The sequence below is a fragment of the Notolabrus celidotus genome, chromosome 11, assembly GCF_009762535.1.
Source record: "Notolabrus celidotus isolate fNotCel1 chromosome 11, fNotCel1.pri, whole genome shotgun sequence".
NCBI classification, from domain to species: domain Eukaryota; kingdom Metazoa; phylum Chordata; class Actinopteri; order Labriformes; family Labridae; genus Notolabrus; species Notolabrus celidotus.
In genome coordinates, this window is record NC_048282.1 from 24,327,433 (window position 1) to 24,349,290 (window position 21,858).

The following is a 21,858-nucleotide window of genomic DNA, read 5'->3' on the forward strand; positions in this document are numbered from 1 at the left end:
ACATTACTTTGCATAAGCATTACATGATTTTACATTTTACTGACCAGTTAAATCGATGCATACAGTCAGTGCAATGCAATATGCCAATCCCATGCAATTATAAGAAATCAACTTTGAGGCTCTTGTGAGGAGTTTTTTATTGGTTATGAATCAGACGCATATTAATACAGATGTCTCCTAATGAGACACAAAAGATAATGAAACCATCTGCGGCAAGATTGACAATTTCTTTATTGCCATTATTAATGCCTGAAACAGGTGCTAGGTTGTACGTGTCAGCCAAGCAGCTGAAGAAACAGACTTTTTTATTAATTATTCACAATGTATGATACATCACTATCAAAAGTTAGCTAAATTACATATTTTGTCACAGGACACTGCTTAAGCATGTGAAGAACAGGAAGGGGAGTTCCAAAATGAAAGTTCCTCAAAGTTAAATTAGCTTAAGAAATAATGGACATCTTTAAGAAAAAAGGAACCAAATAAACATTTCAATTATTATTTATGTAGATGTATCAAATCACCCATGAATTGAAATCATTTTTAATGTGCTACGTCAGCAAAAACAACTGATAACCAAGGCCAGGGGTTCCCAAAGTGTGGGTCGGGACCCCCTGGGGGGTTGCGAGACACAAAGGGGGGGTCGTGAGATGTCTTCTAGAATGTTTTTTTTTGTAAGTTATCTAAAAAATAGTACATTTTACCCAATTTAGTAAAAAATATAGACAAAATTGTAGCTGAATTTGAAGTAAAACCTTGAAATAGAAAATGTAATGAGTTGAAACAGCCAAATGCTCATATAGGTAGGCTAATTTTCTGCAGACCAGCTCATTTAAGCCACATTAAATCACTTTGAGGGACAGTGGGGATCGCAAGTCTTTGGCACCTATATTATGGGGGTCACAGGCTGAAAAGTTTGGGAACCTCTGGTCTAGGCTCTAAAATGTAAGGTTTTGTGGATCATGTTTGGCCAACATAATAGCTGAATATCTAAGGGCAGTTGGTTTGATAACAGAAGCCATTTGATGGCTTTAGCCTCATGGGCACTTTCTGTTTATGGATAATCATTGTCAAACAACAATTAAATGGGACAGAACTCAGCATATACCAGCAGATCAAAATAAAATCATTATTACTCACAGCCCAACCACTTAAACGGAAACTTAAAATTTAGTTTGGAAAAAACTTTCCCCGTGCCTACATCCTTGCATTCAAAAAACTGTTGTGTCAGGCAGTTCCTCCCACAGCTACAGGAATGATCGCCTCCAGCTGTCTCTGTTTGACACCTTGAGCCTCTCAGTATGCGGCTGTAGGATGATATTTTATTCTGGGTGCACAGGACTCGAGTTTCTGACCAATGACAGACGGGAGTCACATCCCCTGATGTTGCAAGTCAGACAACTGACAGCCACTTTAGGTTGGTAGCAGGCACAATAATGCACACCAGTATTACAAAGCCTGCTGTGATTACTGTTGCTTTGTCTTGAAGTGACCTACTCTCAGCTCGAAATAGAAGATTTCAGAGACACATTTAGAGTAGACATTCTGAAATAAACTAGCTGTATTGTTTATTTCAATCTCTGATGGTGTATTGGGCCTGATACACTACACAAAGTGCACACATCACTGTGGCTTTCTAAAGTATATATAGAGACATATGTTTTCTATGGATACTCTGCATAAATTATCAACTACCTGCGGCAGGAGAAGTTGAGTAGCTTCAGTTGAGCTGATCGAACGCACCAAGTAGTAGGTAATGAGGGTGTGTCAAAATGTGGAGATGAGGCTATTTAATACCCTGCCAATCTCTCACTTCATCAGCCTCCCCCATCACTCATTAATAATACATTGGGAATGAAAGTTAATGTACGTGATGAAAAATGTATAACCTCATGAAAACCTATAGGAAGAACTGACCTTTTAGTTGTTGATGGGTCTGATGCACTGCACTTAATAACGGCTGTTGTGGATGCTTTGCAGCTCTGCACACAAAACCGCCACTCACATCCTTTGTATAACTTTTAATTTCTGAAATAAGAGATTACCAGAGAAAATACAAATTAGTACAAATGCTTTGCTTTCTAATTGCTTGAAATTGCAACAAAGTCTTTTACCTAACCACATTCAGTGTTTATAAAACACCTGCTGTACCTTTGTTTCAGACACTAGCAGAACACAAATCAAAACGGGTGTTTTGTGAGCATGTTTATAATTCCTGGGGTCATAACAAATTCTAATTAGGCCTGTAGCCATGCCAGGACAGACTCTCATTGCGAACAGGAGGGTAATTATTTCCGCAGCACAGTATTATTGACTTCTCTCTTGTTAAAGAAAAACCCAACAACATAGTAATCAGACTAATTAGTGCTACCTTGTGCTTAAGAAGGAGAGAGCTGATCTGCTATTTAGTAGTAAAAATATAAGCAAGGGTGGGCGGCACCTTATGGTATGGGTGACTCGGTATTAGGCCTCATTAGATACCCAACGCCCAAGAAATGTGGCAGCATATTGCATTCACATGAGAAAAAAATTATGTTCTGTTTTTTTGAATTAACAAGTTAATTATCTCTGAATTTCTGAATTAAGGAGTTAATTATCTCAGAATTAAAAGAAAAGTGTTCCGTTTTTCTAAATTAAAAAAAAAAAAAATCGCTCTGTTTTTCTAAATTAATGATACATAAAGGCCACACAAGGAAGTACACATGCCCCAGTTGTTCAGTTAAATCCAGTTTTATTTCGCTCTGGGTTTAAGACATTTTGAGATACTAGTGTCTCTAAGTAACATAGATGGTATTGTGATTAGCTTGTCAACTTTGCGCAGGCACCTGAGGACTCTGCAGCTGTTTAGACGTAGGCTAAGGCCTGTTCTGATCTGCTGGACGTTGCAGCATTTTTCCAGGATTAGCTGAGCAGATATGGCGTGCTTCATGCATATACTGTAAGATGATGTCTCTGAAATGCATTCAAGCTGGCTACATGGTCACTCAAGTGACAATCATACAGTTGCTGAAAATACTGGATTCCCACATGAGAATTTTTTTTTCTCATGTGAATGCAATACACTTCAGTAGGAAAGGGAGGTAGCCTATGTATGTCATATTTATAAAGGCCATCCATAAAGTATGGTTTGCATAGTACAGATAGACTACCATACTGGATCAATGTGCCCTTTACAGTACAAATCTTCTGGATCTGCTCTGACCCTTTAATAATAATAATAATAATAATAATAATAATAATAATTATAATAATAATAATAATAATAATAATAATAATAATAATAATACATTTTATTTATTATGCACTTTACATTTTGAACAAATCTCAAAATAGTACATAAAATATTAAAGTGTAGCAAGAACAAAAACAGGGTTAAAAAAAGGAAGTAAAATGCAGACACTTGTTAAAAACAGTGTAGTTAAATAAAACAAGTAAAAAGCAGAAGGTTAGGTCTGGTCAGATAAAAACTAGGGAAATTAAAGAGTCTGTGGTTTGCTTAAATTATACTTGGATGACAAAAATGCATCCAAAGAACAGTGCCAGCATGCATAATCCTGACATGTAGCCTACCAGATCCAGATACACGCTAATGTTACAGTTTGGGAATATGTTGGTACAGTTATTATTATATTATTATAACCTTTATTTAACCAGGAAATGCTCATTGAGATTAAAAATCTCTTTTCCAAGAGAGTCCTGGCCAAGATAGGCAGCAGCAAAGTTACAGAGTTACAAATAGACAATAGACATAAATACAAATAGCAGACGCATACAACAGCTACACAACAGGTACCTCCAGAAAAACAGCATGAGTGACATTTAAACAAAACATCTACAGACAGATGCTTCAGCCTCCAGCTGTATGAGTGGTAGACATAGACTGTATAGTATGGCTGGTTACAACCCATAGAACAGGGGTTCCCAAACTTTTCAGCCTGCGACCCACAAAATATTGGTGCCAAAGACTCACGACCCCCACTGTCCCTCAAAGTGATTTAATGTGGCTTCATTTAGGTGGTCTGCAGAAAATTAGCCTACCTATATGAACATGTGGTTGTGTTTCCTATGCTGTTATGAATGAACCTACTGCTAATGATGCTTTTGATAATTACCTGTTCACTAACCATAAACTTAGGAGTCATCTGGCAAAAAGAAAGGCAAAAAACTCACTTTGGTCGATCAAACCGTGTTTCACTTCTTGAAACACAGTTTGTGTTTCAAAAAGTGTTAAAAACAATGGAACACACCCGTCATCAACTCTTGAAAACGTATGTGTTTTTCATAAGTTTAGGAAGCTAGCAAACTTCTCTGGTTAGCTACACAGCTGTTAGCCATGAAGTTTATTTTAGCCATGGACTGTTATGTTGTGTCAAACAAGCGTGACACTCTTAAATTTAGAGAGGTGAATTTAATTATGGTGGGTAACACATCAGCCCTTTTGTTTGTTATCACTTTGTTGACGGTTTTAAAAATGTGCAAAGTGGCTCTGTGGTAGAGGGGTTCCCAAACTTTTCAGCCTGCGACTCCCAAAATGTGCCAAAGACTTGTTGTGACCCCCACTGTCCCTCAAAGTGGTTAAATGTTGCTGTGAATTAACCTACTGCTACTGATCCTTTTGTCAATCAACTGTTAGCTAAACCTAACCCTAATTTTAGGAGGCATCAGGCAACAAAGAAAGGCAGAAAACTAATGAAATGTGCTTATATGCAGGGTTTCATTTCAAATGTAACTACTATTTTTTTCTATATTTTTTAAATAATGGGTAAAAAAGGCAAGTTTTGAATATTAAAAAAACAAACAAAAAAACAAACAAACTGGAATACATGTTGCGACCCCCCATTGGTGTCCCTCGACAGAAATTTCATACACTTTCCAAACAGCCTTATGGTAGCACACGGACTGGTCAAAGACTAGCTGAAATAGCACTGTATCATTAGCTATTAACTCTTTAACAGGCCTCTGTTAAACACAAACTGTGTTTCAGGAAGTATTAAAAACAATGGAACACGCCTGTCATCAACTCTTGAAAACGTATGTGTTTTTCATAAGTTTAGGAAGCTAGCAAACTTCTCTGGTTAGCTACACAGCTGTTAGCCATGAAGTTTATTTTAGCAATGGACTGTCATGTTGTGTCAAACAAGCGTGACATTCTTAAATTTAGAGAGGTGAATGTAATTATGGTGGGTAACACATCCCTAACCTGCTGTTACTGATCTTTTTGTTAATCAACTGTTAGCTAACCCTAACCCTAACTTTAGGAGGCATCAGGCAACAAAGAAAGGCAGAAAACTTATGAAATGTACTTATTTGCAGGGTTTTATTTCAAATGTTACTACTATTTTTGTCTACATTTTTACAATATTGGGCAAAAAAAAGCAAGTTTTGATTATTTAAAAAAACAAAACAAAACTGAAATACATCTCGCGACCCCCCATTGGTGTCCCTCGACCCCCCAGGGGGTCCTGACCCACACTTTGGGAACCCCTGTGGTAGAGTTCGCCTGTTTGCTAGATGATGTTTTAGCTCCTTATGCTAAACCTGTGCTGTTAACTTCAGCTGATACCAACCACGCTGCTCATGGAGGACAGAAAGCTCAGCCAGACGCTAATTAAGGTTACTTTGGTTATGTCTATTAGAAATGCGTTAGGTTTAGTATTGTGGGGTCCAGTGTAACAATAACAAATGTACAAAAGTGCTGTTTCTCTCACCGCGTTGGGTGTTACCATTGTGAAGGGAAGTACTCACCTGATGTCAGACTGCAGCTTGTCCTCCCTCCAACAATGACTGCAGTGCCATCTTGTGAATGAAAGAGGTAGGTTAATTTGAATGTTTTGTAAGCATGTTGTGAGCATGCTTGCGCTGAGCACTTAACACGAAGCCAATTCAAGAGAACATTTTGTCATCCTTCGGTACTTTGTTGTTCAAATTTGATGTTTGAAGACACGGAGTGAGAATGCACAACTGTTTTTCAGGAGGACACAGATGCAGCAGAAATCTTTGCAGAATCAGTAGATGGCAGTAGCATCACACCATGGCAAAGTCACAGATTAAAAGCATTTGCATGAATTCACAATATATTTTGTAGACAAATAAGAAATAGCCCCAAGCTGCAATAAACAACATACAAAACTGCAATTATCATTCATCAAAAACCACATGTATGGATAACAAGAGCCAATTACAGGATAGTTAAATTTATTCAAATTCATTACCTTCCCAGAGAGTTGCCATAACACTGCATGTGAATCAAGCACATTATGCATGTTAGTATTTATTTAACATTGCATCAGGAAAGAACCAATCCTTAGTAAAAAATGTGTCAGCGCTCTCTGAAGTCACACTTATAATTAGAAAGTAAGATAAGTTATAACATCTGTGAGACTCTGTAATTCAGTCACAGATTTAGAAAGTGTAGACTAATTGCATTTTGCTTCTTATCTCATGAATTGGATCCACTCCAGAGCTGGAATGGAAATCCCTGTGTTCAGTCACGGAAGAAGCCTGTTCGTGTGGATGCTGTGGATTTTTAACACGATGACAGAGCCGAGAAGTTTGGAGGGGTTTCATTACCAACTAGGGAAGAAAAAAACATGACAGATTCTTCCTTGTACTGGCTGCTTCCTATTGGAGTTAATGGTGTGAGCAGCATTTTAAGCGAGGGCTTGCTGCAGGGCAGAGGGCAGGCAAGCACTTGACATATGAGAGGTTATTAGAAACATTTACATGGCTGTGCATTTAAGTGTAGAGGAGAAACAGCAGCACTCAGGTCAGGTTAGAAGCGTCTGTTCTGTGATGTTGTGTTGAGCCAACCTCCGCTTGAGTTGAAAAGATCACAGCTGCAACATGTTGTCTCTGCTCTAAATTATAGACAACACAGCAGCAGGATCGCTGTCACTTTGAGCACAATACAGCATGTTCCTGTTCTCCATGACTCTCTGCCCTTTTATCTTCACGCAGTCCAAGCAACACAACATCTGAAAATAAAACATGAGGGATGCGCAGTATGTGGTGGCTGTACACAGTTTCTACCTCTTACAGGCATTGTGTGATCTGCCAGTCTCATGTTAGCTCAGGATGTTTGTGCAAAGCTTTGGTCTCTGCATTCGGCATGCTCCCTGCTGGCCTGATGACCAGATGGGTCAGAGAGTGTGCAGTTGGGGCTTGGCAGGCCCCTTCTGTTCTCGGCGAGGGTCCACTCATGGGATCAAACCCCCAGAGAACAGAATTATAGAAGCTGGATCACAAGGTAGACAGACTGCAAGCTGAGCTTAGATATGTAACACACAAGTGCACATTCAGTGTGCTCGCAGGACCCACACAGGTATATATATAGGAATAAAGACGCTTCATCTTGCATGGCAGAGTATGTGCATATATTCATTCACGTGTGTTGCCTTGTACTCCTGCAGGAGGCCGATGTGTCAGGAGGCGAAATGTTTTACAAGAATATTAACAAAAGAAAATGTGGTTTTATTCAATAAGCTGAAATCCAACCTGGTGTTTTATCATATTTCTGACAAGCTGTTCAGGAGAGCTACATTACCGAAGTGAGATTTTTCTTGCCATGTCATGTGGAAATTTAGTCAAGTCATCTTCAACTGTTATTGCAGTCCATTAACTCCATTGTGAAGATACATAATTGATGCAGCCTTTGGGTAGAGTTTAATCAAATGGAGAGTGCTCTACACTCCACCGCCAACTGAAAAATGAGACACACAATCTCCAGCGATGTAGTATGTGCGCTAATACTATAATTCACCATTTGCATTGATTTATAATCATTTGACTGAACACTTTCCGCACTGTGCCCAAAGCAAAAACTTGTCGCTTTTAAGTTTTTTAAAGGTGGAGTCATGTGGAGGATTTATGTGCTTGAATTAGGATTGCTTTTGAAGAAGAGAGACTCAATGAAAGCTGAACGCCACACAGCTGTTTCTGCTAATCTACTCCCAAACAAGAAAACAAGTGTGCTGGGTGATTTTTTTTTTTCCTTGCACCTTTTGGGTTTTCGATCTTATTTCAGGTTTGTTTGATGTGGATTTTTTTATGCTAACCCTTAACTATTCATTTCCATTTGAGTATTTTCTTTCTCCAAAGGCGTTTACTTTCCTTTGAAATAACAGTGATCTGTGTGGGATGTGGAAATGCATTGTTTACGCTGTGCTCCTTGAAATCAAGGGCTTAGCTCTCTAGTTAAATTTCACAGCCAGACAGCACTTATCTCTGTCAACTCCTGTTTAAGCCATAGATGATCTGCCTTTGTGAAAAAACTACTGGCTTTTGTTTGAACCTGAGCTGTGATTCAATGTTTAAAATGTTCCACTTTATTTTATGCAAGCCGTTAAAAGTGAACTGAATCTTTCGTGCAGCCAAAGCGTAACAAACATGTAGCGTATTTACAAGATGCATGCCAGCACTGGGTACTTCTTTTCTCCATGAATGCATTTTTCTGACAGGGGAAATTGGGGGAAAGCAGCAGATTAGTGCACCTACTCAGCTGCAAATTCTGAAGAGCATTCGTCTCACTCAGCCGTCTTAATAACACAGCAGCAGTCAATTAAATCCATGAAGTCAGACATGTAATTTTCAAATAATCATTAACTCTGGGAAAGATGGAATTAGAAGTTTGGATATCGAAGAGTCGGCAGGGGAAGGAAGGGGGAGGGAGACAGCGGGAGAGGCAACATGTACCAAATCCCCCCGCCAGAGATGAGTGAAGATAAAGGAGGTGACTGAGCTAATTGTGTACTGTCAGAATCCATATCTCTAACGACTGTCAAATGAGCAAATTTCAAATGTATTCTCTCCGCCCACCGACTTCCCCCCAGGAATTAAATTGGTGAGGGAGGGAGGGAGGGACGGGGACGGGGGGGGGGTTTGGGGGGAGCAATAAATACCAGGAGACACTAATGTGATGAGAATGATGCCTGGTCTCTTCTGCTGATTAAAAATGCAATAACACTGTGACAAACATGCACACACACACACACACACTTAGCAGTCTAAGAAAGGCAACAAGCAGGTCTGTGGGCTCGTGGATAAGAAACTGCATGCAATGACCCTCAACTAATTTATTCACTTGGAAAAAAAGCACTGTATCTTTTTCTTGGATTGCTCATAGAAAAACAAACACAGCATTTCAGCTGCAGAGTCTGTTCATAGAATCTATTTGTGATCTTCTTTCAGACGATAATTAGTGTCTATGTGGAGATGCGTTGTTATGATTCATGTCTAACCAATGGCCATTTTACTGTACCACTAATTATAAAGTCTTAGTGTCACTATGTGCAGGAAACAGTAGCTGGCCCCAATCTCTACAGCTGAGACAAAAACAGAAACATGCTGATAAACAAAGCGCATCCTAAAGAGGTTTTGAGTTCAAGCAGCAGCAGGAGAACAAATAAGAATAGTGAGGATTGTCTTTATCCACCCCATGTTAGATCAGGCCTCAGCTGGTTACTGATGGGAAGCAGATAAGGTTTCACTCTGGCTGGAGTTGGATAATTGGACATTTATGGAGAGATAGGAGAGCCCAGAGCCCAGGAGCCATGAAACAGAGCTAATCTGGACCTAGCATCAATAAATTGTCTGTGAAAGAGCGCATCAGGAGTTCTGACAAGATAAGGAAAGCTTTCTTCAAAGGCAGAGCTGGACAAAAGTGACATGAAAACTCCAATGGAAGAAAGCCTGAGGTTTATTATTTTTACCCACGCTGGGACTTCTTCAAGTCACACTGAGGAACACACTGAAATGTACTTTTCATACAGCTGCGGTGTCACCTTGTCATCCAAATTGGGTCACGCAGACATGTAATTCTTTCACAGTTTTTGAGACAGTTTTGACAACTTAGTAACTAGACAGCTCCTACGGCTAAAAAAACTCACTTTGGCTGGAGTGCGTGTTTTTTTATTAGAGCCTATAAAACCTATTATTCAACTTCAAGTGCTGCACGCTAAATAACCTGTGACTGACAGTCTGTAGAGTTTGAAACATTTAAGCCGTCCTGCTGGAGCGGGCCTTGCTTTGAGTCCACCATGATTAGTCTTCCTCCCTTTGATGTATTCCCTCCTTGTGTCTTCCAGGAAACTGCTGCCTACAGAGCAGGTGCATACCGAGCAGGTGGGCCCTTACGTAGGGGCCTTCGGGGTTTGAAGCTGGAGTAAACCATCCCTCTACACTATTTTCGGTAGGAGACAAACTTTTACAAAAGTGCAATCTTTTGATTCATTTGTGTTTCTTGCATATCTGACATCACATCTTTAAAGTTTTGGATTCATATCAAGATTAAAACTGCTACTGCTCAGGCTGTGTCCCTCTCTTTTTGCTGAGCTGCATATCTAAACTCTGTACAGCCCCTACTGATTACTTGCACACAGATACTGACACAGGCAATTAATTTGGTGGGGGAGAGGCTAGTCTTAATTGGGCATAAGTGGGATTTTTCTTGGCTGTGTGCAACAGAAAATGACAGACTGTGCGTATGAGAAGTAAAGACCATCTGGTTCCCACAGGACCTGAGAGAGATGCCAGACAAATGGAAGGGGAAACAACAGAAAACCTGTTTGGGTAAGGATTTCATTCTCTCCCTTTTCCTCTTTCTATCTGTGTCTGTCTCACACAAACACACACACACACACACACACACACACACACACACACACACACACACACACACACACACACACACACACACACACACACACACACACACACACACACACACACACACACACGCGCAGAAAAGAAAGGAATCAGCATTTCTTGGTCCTGTATCATTTGCCCATGTAACAGCCTTGAGGGAGATGCTTACCAGGTTGAAGAAACAGAAGTCTCTCATGCGTGGCCTGTTCATGTTTTATATAATCATCAATATTGGAAATAGTAACATTATGCTTGCAGGCAGGTGCAGGGATAAAGAGCAGTTAGCTTCTAAAGGCTCGGCCATTAGAAGGAGAAATTGATCTGACGTGTAATATTATTCATGCAGGGGATTGGTGGTGAGAACTGAAAAGGAGCAACAGCAACAGCATCGGAGGGAGGAACAATGGAGGAGACAGAAAGAGTAAAGGGTGAGTGAAGGAATCAGCCAGTGGACATCGTCTCTGCTCCTCTCCTTCATCTCCTCTGCATGACAGCACTGCTCAGCCAGCATGCTAATGTGCCCTGTCAGAAGGGTGAGACAGTAGACAAACACATGACATTTCCATCAGTGTACAAAAACCCCCCAAACAAGGAAGTGATTAATCGTACTTATTCATACATCATCATGAACATGAAGCACACACACAGTCACCAGTCACACTTGCACAGAAATAACTATGATAAGCTGTCTGGTTTAGTTGTATAAAAGATAGCAAAATTATTTTATTACATGTTCATAATTTGACAGACATCACAACATACTTGCATGATTGCTCAGATATCAATGATTCCCACACCAAAATGAGGCATAATATACCCATGTACGAAACTCCATAAAACAAACATGCTTGCAGATACAGAGGGGGGGAGTAGGGAGTAATTCAACAACAGATTAAAGCCATATTCTGTCATTTGATTCAGTTCAGTTCTCCTAAAAAAAATACAACCAAACGTCAGAAAGATGCAGAAGCTCATATCATTTTCAGAATTTATTTCTCTTTTTTTGTTTTGTTTACATCAAATAGAACAGACATACATCGGCACATGCAAAGTGAACACTTTGTGGTGCTTTTTCATTACAATCCAAAATCCAATTTCGAACAAAGACTGGATATCTAGTTTTGTACTCCAAACATGAAAATACTCTCAAATATTTACAAAAAAATATACTTACAATGCCCATCACTCCTTACATAATAATCATCTGGGACTGATTTCAGTTGATTTCAGTAGAACAAAATACTGTATGTGGCAGAGCTCGCTGTTCAAGGTATTTAAATCAACTGCAAGAAAAAGAGGCACAGAAGAAAAATCACTCAGAAACAATACAAAACAGAAATCAGATAATGGGAACCCCAAGAGAATATGGCTTTAATGACATTTCAAAAGAAAATATCTTGAAAGCAGATCCACTTTCCTCTTTTTTTGCGCTTGTCCTCATTCACAGTGACCCCTTTTAGCAGGCAAATTGTTCTCTGTCAGAGAGAAAAGGGGTCACAACACATGTTTAAAACCTACTGTTGGGTCTGTGAGGCCCAAACCAGCAGCTAGTCTCTGCCAGCTGCAGCTAGTCTCTGCCAGGACTCATGGATCTTGTCTTGGATGGAGGTTGGATGCCATCCACAGCCCTGGAGTGCATAGGTACTGCAGGTGGTGCTGGGATGCCTGCGCTCACTCTCCCGTCTCTCTCTCTCTCTCCCTCTGTTCCTTTAGAGCTCTCTTTCCCTTTTCAATCATTGATTAAAAGGACAAACAGCATCCGTTTTTCAAGCAGATCAGATCCTGAGGTTGTTGTAACTCACGTATGTTTTCTTGGTTGCCTGACCTGAGAAGAGATGAGAACAAAACAAAGAAAAGATTAGACTTTAATGTGAGAAATACTTAAAACTAGAAAATAATAAAACACCTTGCAGAGTCAAATAAACATCATCCGGTTGTTTTTTTTGTGAACTCCTACAGTGCGGAGCGCTCTCATCACCAGCTGTGTGCAATCTGCAGCAATATTTTCTGGTGTAGTGTATCATTTCAACTCACAAAGCCCCAGTGTAAAGCCATACTTTCTATTTTCAGATGTTAACTAGTGATAAAAAACACAAACACCACACAAGTGAGCACCGCACAAACGCTGGGGCATGCAATGTGATCCCAGTCTGGATTGCCATGGAAACATATCAGAATGTGGCTGAGTGCCTAGGTGCTCTCTGTTGTATATGTGTGTGTGTGTGTGTGCATGTGTGTGTCCCGCAGTACATATGGTTACAGGAATCAGTTTGAGCTTTGAACTGAGAGTGATGGCGTGTTTTTAGGTCATCTGGTAGCTCGTGAGCTTTGTGTTAAGTTTTCAAAGGGTTTTTCTGAAGTCTGGACTTTAGAAGCGTCTTTTTAGGATGGCGAGATCACGACGAGGAGGGAATGTGTCTGTGCTTGATATTAAGCACAGGGATGTGTGTATCTGCAGGTCTGCAGGTGTGGCAAAAGGAGCATGTCGATGTCCATTTTCTTAATCGCAGACTTTGCTATAAATTCTCATTCTACTGCTTGGATGTTGCTATGGTGACCAACTCCCATGGGCTATGCAATTAAAGTTGCACCATTTCTTTACAGCTGCATTTTGTAGTCTTGGCCAGCGAGAATGATGAATAAAACATTAGTAATGTACCACAGACTCTCGCTGTGAACCATAAACAGTCTTAAAGAAGAGCCGTCTTCTTAGAGCAAACCGCTGAGTGTGTGTGTGTGTGTGTGTGTGTGTGTGTGTGTGTGTGTGTGTGTGTGTGTGTGTGTGTGCGTGCGTGTGTGTGTTGTCTGGGATTGAGACCTCTACCAACGCTTTTGTTTTAATTTTTAATACCAATAGCTGATTATTCATCTCATCTCATTGCTTTTTGTATCCTCTGGTATGTGTGTACTTCTCTTTTCTTCCCACAGAACTCTCCTTCATAAAGCTCTCCCCTGCTCCGTTCATCTCTCTGGGAAAAAACAAACAGTTCAGGCCGCTGAAGCTTCTCAGCGTATCTGTATTGCAGGGTAAATCCTCCTGTCTTTTAGAGGGGTAATCATGATGACATTACACCGTATCAATACCAATGTAAATCTGCCGAAGTGCTAATGCTCTTGATCTTATAAATCACTGAGAGCAATCTCACGCTGGGCTGATGGGCCCTGAAAGGGAGGGATTTGGCGCTCTGATGGTTACAGGAATTGACGGACACTCTCCTGGGATGGTCGAGGCACAGTTCAAGTTTTTCAGGGCGGTCATGCACATAAATTCGCCATTAATAAATGTCACTTCTCCCTGCTGCTAAAAAAGATGGGCAGGGTGGTGGAGAGTGTGTGCAGAGAGAGGGAGGGTGATGCAGGAGATATTCATGTAGGAGAGACAGAAGGTGAGAGACACACAGAGCAGATGACATGGGGCACTTTTGGGAGGGACTTGCAGAGACCATGTGCCCTGCTCGGGGACTTCTGATGCACCGCTGCGACAGATGTTGAGGTTTCACCCTCCATGCAGAGTATTTGCTCATTGAGCCACATGTGTAACTGGCAAGGATATGTTTGCCGTCCCCTGACACACTTACATCAGCACTCTGACTTTTCCGTGCGTAACTCACACATTCAGTCACACACAGATACACACATTGAAAAACTGCACGCACAGATGCACCCTCGCGGTTGTACACGTACACACATATTCAACCATCTTTGGCACATGACAGATAAGTGTGACAACTGTTGGGTGTTTGGAGAAATTCCCAGGAAAAATCTGTCATCACTTTGGTGTAATTCAAAGAGGGGTTGTGGGGGTAGTGCACCTGTGGGTGCCATGATCGCTCTATGTGATTAGAAGCGTTGCTGGAGAGGGGGGCCTTTGGAGCCTGTGATGTGCGATTTGCATGCGCTGTCAGTCATCTCTGTCTTCATCCTGACAACTAGAGAAGAGCAAAACGCTTCCATGGTAACAGTATTCTCAAACGAAGCTTCTGCTCTTTCATTTAAAAAGCTGTTAAAAGTGTTGTTTTTATCCTCATCCAAAACAAACACTATATCACCTAACCACGGAAGATTGTAGGCTTCCCCAGCCACCAGCTAATACCCAGTATTATCTTTGCTAACAGGATCATGCTCACTGTTTCAGATGAAGGGTGGTATGAGTAACTCACAGCTACAGAGACAGATTATCTCCCTCCGTTCCCGGCGACAAAGCCCCGCTTCTTCAAATCTCCTCACAGAGTAAGTCCCCCATTTCCTTTCAAGCTTGCTGCCGTGCACTTGGGCTAAAGGTCTAACCGTTTATCATAGAGGGAGATAACTGGGGCCATTCTTTAGGATATTATACATACTGTCCATACATTAAACCACTGTGGTGGGATTCTCTCCTGCAGGAAAAGGAATGGGAGGAAATATAAGAATATAAGATATAAGAAAAATGAAAAGGTATCTCTCTATCAGCAGTTTATGAGAGTATACAATTTAAAACTCCTGGGTCTCTGCTGCCTGTGTAACACCCCGATCTCCAGAGTTCTATGGATTCATTGGAAATACAAGTGATAATCCCCTTGTTTCCTATAATGGAAAAATATGATATGATGCTTCTAAGATGGATCAAATATTCTGCTTATTCATGAAATAAGGACTGAGGTTTAAGTTAAACAGGGTTGTTGCATGTTGTATGTGTGTATGTGTTGCTCTGATGCTGTGTGTTTTCTCCCTGGGTTACTTACTCATGGGGTCAGCAGCCGGGTTCTCACACAGCTCAGTCTTGGCCTCTCCGTTGGGCCTCTCGTTGGGCTTCTGGGACAGACGTGATGACATTGTGGCAGCTGTGACCACGGCCTTGAAACTACGCTTCCTCTTCTGTACGTTGAGCTCAGGGTGAAAGATAATGATGTACACCTTGGGCATGTAGAGCATGCCCAGTGCGACTGAGGCACTGAGGTTCATGGAGATGGTCAGTGTGGTTGTCTGAATGTACAGCTGAAAAGAAGGACACACGGGGTAGAGAAGAATGGAAGAACAGTTATTCAGATAAAGACAGGAATAGCAGCAAGTGTAATGGTAATGGGCAGATCCTTTCTATGCAGTATTAACTTTGATTTGCAGCTCTATGAGGCAGACAAATAAGTCAGGAGTGGCATTTAAACTCTTATCAAGAAAATGAGAGACAAGACAGCTATAATGGCTAAACATCTGTGGCCAATTACTGAACAGTCACACTGTTGAGCACAGCGATGAAGCAAAGGCTGATAATAACCCCGGCCCAAAAACAAGATTTGAGCATCTTGAAAACGCTCATTGGTAGTTAATCCGAAAATTTCCTGACTCAGGGACCTGAGTAATTTCAGGTTATGTTTGTTCAACAAAGTGATTCCATTGAAAATCTCCCGATGATTGGATACTTGCGATGTGTTGCAGCGGGGAAAGGAGCAGCCATGCGTGCTGTAACATAATCCAGCAGCATTTATTAAAGCCTGACCTGCAGCTACTCAGTCAAGTCAAAGGCGGTTCAAGCGAATTAATGACAACGGCGGAGACATCACCATGGCTCTATCAAAAGGTCCTCACATTGGCCTCCTTTCTACCAGACCGTCGAGCCGGACCCTTGACTAGATTGATGGATTATAGACTGTTGGGCGAGGAGTCTGTCCGTGACATGCTTGCAGTCCCCTCTCCTTTCACATCACGTGTAATTTTACAAGTCACGCATTCATCAGACACGTTTAAAGCCTCAGAGCTGCATCGTCGACTAACAACCCATGTGGCCGAGCTCATTTTGATGTAAATTCCTCCTGGAGTACAATAAAGAGACTTAGCATGGGCTAAGAATGCTGCATCTGCAGCACGCAGCAGATCTACATTTGTTTCCCTGCAGCTCTGCACGAACTGAAGTGCAGCCTGTGAAAGGCTCTCACTGTGTTAAGTGGTATCATTCATAAGATTGCCATTCATGTGAGCCCTGCGCAGGTACAGCCTCTTTAATGCCTCCTTCCCTTTTCAGAGCTTACATAACACCTCTCACACTATCAAACTGTAATTGCACCCTTACGTAACCCCGATCACGCTACAATTTAGCTTAACACAATTTTCATATAGTGACTTCATTCGAAGGTAGCGATTTCACTAACAGGTGCACAAGACAGTATAATTCTGCAGAAGTGGAAGAGGCTCTTGTTTCATTTAAGAATCACAGCAAGAGGCTGTTTCAAGAGCAGATCGCCAGAGCCTGCCCACTAATCTACTGCACTTGAAAGCATCAAATGTCACTTACATGCAGCTTTCCAGTCAGCCATTGGCGATATGGATGGAGGAGAGAATACAATGGTAAACACATTAGGCTGCACAGTGTTTCTGCAGAGCAGTTAAATGCAGTGAGAGGAAGAAATGTCAAGATTTGCATAAAGTTTTTCTTGGTAAATAGCATTACTAATGGTAATTTCTTTCATACAAGATATTCCCATTTACATGCCAGTCATGCTTTTGTCTTTCAATCTTCGCCAATTACTCAGGCACCTGATAACATCAACATGTCTATGCACTCAACGGCTCCTTTCTCTCCATCCCCTCCTGTTAGTGCAGAAGCATCACAGTCAGTGATCTGGCTGGTGCGCCATGCATTAATAACTATATGAATATCACAATGCGCTCCGTGCACTGTTCTGTGTCACTCTGAGCTGTGGGAGAGCGGAAATGTTGCGTTTTTGTCTCCTGTGTGTCTTCAGCCGTGCATACCAAGTGCTCGTGATATCGGATATTAGGGCAGCCGTTCCAAGTATTGCTAAGAGTTCACACAGTGCAGAGAGATAATCACCAGAGAATTACAGCCCTGTTCTGTGTTTTCCATGTTTGGTTGTTGGTAACCTGTCTGGTATCCATAGCAACACTTGAGAGTTTGGTGCAAGCAACTAAACACGGCTGAAATGAGCATTTAATGAGATTCTGATACCTTGGACGCTGCAACGCTGACCCTATCAGAGCTGATTTATTGACCGTGCAGGAGAGTTGATTCAGAAATGGGCGCCCAATAAGAATTAGGTGCTTACTCATACCGATCGCACGCAGGTAAAGACACACACACGCACACAAGAGGTGTGGATATGTAGGCATTGACTCCCTCTAACACAGCTCTGAATGTTCACAACCACACTCACATCAATCTTTTTGTTTTCTCTCCGTCTCCAATAACTGAAACAGGTTGTTTTTTTATTGTGCCTCTCGATGAGCTTGACCCAAATTCTTCGCCCCTCTCACCCTCCACTGGAATGTTTAGCTTGTCACAGAACATTCATAATTAATTCCTGTTGCTTTAACATAAATAAATACATGAAGTCATTCTCACAACTGCTTGGCAACTCTCTATTTATAGCCGCAGTGATGATTTAGTAACGCGCTCATCAGGAATCAAACGGTTGCTACTGAATTTCACATCCCATTGACAAGTCAAATGCCAACAAGCAGCCACAACAAACAACATGTCTTCCATTTAGACAAAAAAGCTGTTGAGGGTAATTCTCATAATTACACCCACCAGGGATATACTTACTGCAAAGGCAATTTAGTCGGAGATGGTTGAGTACTATAAATGCAGACAGCGATAAGGAGTTGATTCAGTAAGTGACAATCGGGATACTCTCTGCCCCGTGAAAGAATGCTTTTAATGGATCAGGGGACTCGCAGTCTCTTCTCCTCTCCTGAACCACCTGGATGTCTCTTTCTGTTTTAGCTGGCCTACTTTCAGCTCGTGTCATGAAAAATTCTATCTGGCTTTGTGCTGCAAAGTCCTATTCCATTTCAGACACACCACTTTCTGTGAGGACAGTCTTTCCTACATTTGGACTCGGAAAGGTCGCATTCCCCAGCTTTAGATTGGAAGATAAAGAGGTTGTGACATATGTCCGAGCTCTGCATTTGTCAGAAGAAGTCATTTGTTACCTGAACTATGAAGGAAGTTTTTTTTGACGAGTCTCCAACTTGAAGTACTTTGCCTATAACTGATCTAATGATGATATTTTTGTTACTCCGATGAGGGTCCTTGTTTACCAAGTGTCTCAAGATTTTAAAATCAATACCAACAGTCTAACCTTTCTTGGCATGAAGTCTTTTTGCTCAAACTTTAGCAGTCGGATCAAAAGTACTGTCTTTCCTAAATTGGGAATTTATTACAGGACTCCTTAAGCTTTTTCTAATTTCTGAGGAGTCACCAGCAGTGTCAGTCCTGTTAACCAAAATAATGAGGGAATAATTCCTTGCCAAGGACCTTTTTTTCTTCCAGGACAAAGATGAGACCGTGAAAAGAGCTAAAAACAACATCATAGATATCAAAACTCTGACCACAGCTGTTTTTGTTTTCCTTGACTTTTAGAGACGTGACCAACATGTCACTGGTGGGCTGTTGGACAACCAAAATCCATGATATTTCTCCACTGTGAGACTGATCTTCAAACTAAAAGCAAGACATTCCTGTGACAGGTCAGATTAGTTGAGAGGTACAGAGTCCATTTTGTCACTTATCTGCAATAAGGGCACCACAGGTACAGATCTTCATTGCCTCCATGCATCATCTTTCCCATTTTCATTTCACAAACAAGCATCACATCACTCCTGTCCTTCCCAGCCTACATTGGTTGCCTGTTTTTTATTGTGTTAATCTGAAGTTTTATTGATTACCTTTGAAGCTGTTAATGGATTTACTCTGAAATATTTAAGAGACCTTTTGACCCTTGAAGATCCACGCTGCTCTGATGGATGATCCGGGCTTGTAACCAAAGGTAACTGTGCCTTTGCAGTTAGAGCCCCAACACTGTGGAACTGTTTGCCATTAACGATTCAAGAGTCCACATCTTTTGATGCTTTTAAGTCCTTTCTCAAAACTGTCTTATTTTAAGGAGAGCTTTTCTGAATCCTTAATTCTTCTGATCTGATAAACCTGTCTTTTGATGTCCTGTATTTTCATCTGTCCTAATGTTGCTCTTTTTTATCTGCTTTCTTTTGATTTTACTGCATTTTGATGTGAAGCACTTGGTAACTTTGTCAAGAAAAGTGCTTTATAAATAAAGTTTATTATTGATTATTTTGTCAGATGTATATCAGTGAGAAAGCCAACAAGGCTACCAAGCCAACACCAGTTTCATATTTGACATATGTAGTTTCTTGCCCCTAATAAATAGTTCCATGTCAGAGCATTGATCTATACTAATTAGACCATTTGTCCAATTTGATGTCTAAGAAAAAATATGTAGATAGTGGCTGAAGTAATCATTTTATTTTAATTTATTGACTTGAAGTAAATTAGTAAGTAAGTAAACTTTATTTAGTATAGCACCTTTCAGAGACATAGTCACAAAGTGCTTTACAGAGAATCAATGTTGACAAGACAATTACAATGAGCAATAAATAAGATAATAAAGAAAGCAGACAAAATGACATCACATGAAAACAGAAGATTGAAAGCCATAATAAACAAATGTGTATTAAGCTGCTTTTTAAAAGTCTCGGTCGAATCAGCACAGTGCATTTGGGGCGGAAGATTGTTCCAGAGAGATGGAGCCACATGCTCAAAGACACGGTCACCTTTAGTTTAAGCCTCACACGAGGCACAGCAAGCAGACCCTGGTCTGAGGATCTGAGGGGTTTGGGGATGTAAGAGCGGAGCAGGTCAGAGATATAAGAGGGTGCTTGATGACGGATTGCTTTGTATGTTAATATGAGGATCTTAAACTGTATTCTGAATTTGATTGGTAGCCAGTGTAAGGAGAATAGGATGGGAGTGATGCGGGATGCTTTACTGGACCTGGTTAACAGTCTTGCGGCAGTGTTTTGAATTAATTGTAGTAAGGAATATTTCACTACATAACCACGTACATCTGTAAGTAATGTATTTTCCTTACTTTAGTGGATCAGCAAGAACAGCAGCATTGCATTGTGGGAGAGTCTAGACTACATTGTCCAACTACAGTAATAATTCCCAGTATTATACAAAAAGTATAAGTAAAATATTGCTTTACAGATTTCATTCAGAACATTTGGCACAAAACATACCAATTTCTGTCTGCTGATTGAATTGAAGAGAGAAACTTTGTGACCAAAAGAAATTACTAAAATGTGATTACATTTTTATTGACTAAAACTAGACTTCAATTCAAGGGCAGAAATGACAAAAATGTGATTAAAATTTGACATTTTCATCCAAGAATGAAGACTAGATTTGAAATAACTGCCAAAATTAACACTGGTCACCAGGAGATGGAGTGCAAGGGCAGAACAATCTGTGAGAGGAGAGATATTTTGGTAGCACATCAAAGAGGCAATAAGAAGAGCAATTTTTTGACATTTTAAAATGATTTTTCAGGTGCAGAGATCAAATCCTGCCTCTGCTGAAACTCGTTCTCTATGATGGTCACCTGTCTGGAATGAAGACATGCGGTATTGCAGAGGGATTACTCTGTCAAAACACAATGTGAGAAGTAATAAATCAAAGTTTGACGACATTATCCTCATATGGGACAGGTCATAACAAGAAGATGCGAGACAAGGTTCTAGTAAAAGAGCAATAAAATGTATTTTGGCTCAATAATGCCCCCCTAGTTGGCTTAATTGTCATAGAAGATATCTCGATTTAACCTTAAATATAATATACAGTATTACACTTAATTTATTTATTGGTCCGTTACTCCAAATGATGACAGACCAGCAATAATTGAGAGTCGTTTTGAAGTTGTTTCTGTGTTTTTTCCAAGACTGTCATTACAGAAATGCATTTTCTTCCACCCTTAAGCCTCGGGTCCACAGGATGCTCGGGGTTACATTACGGCTGTGCCGCACACTGCGCAGCCGATACGTTCCAATTCTAGTCAATGCTCTGGGGTCCACAGGGCGCGTTGCAGTGCATCTCAGTTCTGTCTCGGGAGCGTGCCCCTGTGCCACTCTGCCAGAGATACGCTTCAAGTCTATTTTTCGACGCAGCCCGCGCCCAGGACGTGTCAATATGCACAGAAAAGAACAACCTGGACAGGAAGTCAGGCACGAGGATTGCATGCAACCTCCGCCAATCACAAAATAAAACATCATATATTGACTCCCAACCATTTAAAGATCATTTAGATCAGAAATACTCATCGATTATGGATGTAAGCCACAAACAGCCACATATGTGATCCAGGTCGACTACAACAGGACTTTAAGATGATAACTGTGTCAGAAGGTAATGGGACAACAAAATAGAGC

At 40.8% G+C, this 21,858-nt stretch overlaps 1 protein-coding gene and 2 long non-coding RNA genes across 6 annotated transcripts in view; 1 reads left to right on the plus strand and 2 right to left on the minus strand.

Annotated features, from left to right (window-relative positions):
- The window catches only part of LOC117821435, a 48,279-nt gene extending 42,291 nt beyond the window's left edge, over window positions 1–5,988 (minus strand). Inside the window, exons 1-2 of one of the 2 annotated variants that reach the window (XR_004632971.1) lie at window positions 5,746–5,988; window positions 1,918–2,028 (exon numbers count right to left, since the gene is read on the minus strand). This is a non-coding gene — a long non-coding RNA (uncharacterized LOC117821435). The other variant, XR_004632972.1, reaches the window with a different exon arrangement.
- The window catches only part of LOC117821434, a 61,506-nt gene continuing 44,552 nt past the window's right edge, over window positions 4,905–21,858 (plus strand). The window contains exons 1-5 of one of the 3 annotated variants that reach the window (XR_004632969.1): window positions 5,409–5,812; window positions 10,083–10,186; window positions 10,512–10,566; window positions 10,988–11,069; window positions 18,998–19,627. This is a non-coding gene — a long non-coding RNA (uncharacterized LOC117821434). Of the gene's footprint in view, window positions 5,032–5,408; window positions 5,813–10,082; window positions 10,187–10,511; window positions 10,567–10,987; window positions 11,070–18,997; window positions 19,628–21,858 lie in introns of those variants that run through there. The other 2 variants (XR_004632970.1, XR_004632968.1) reach the window with 2 other exon arrangements.
- LOC117821433 (metabotropic glutamate receptor 7-like) overlaps window positions 11,618–21,858 on the minus strand; it is a 139,987-nt gene continuing 129,746 nt past the window's right edge. Inside the window, 2 exon segments of the mRNA XM_034695691.1 lie at window positions 11,618–12,466; window positions 15,363–15,615. Of these exon segments, the coding sequence (XP_034551582.1) occupies window positions 12,417–12,466; window positions 15,363–15,615 (303 nt within the window). The 3' untranslated portion in view covers window positions 11,618–12,416.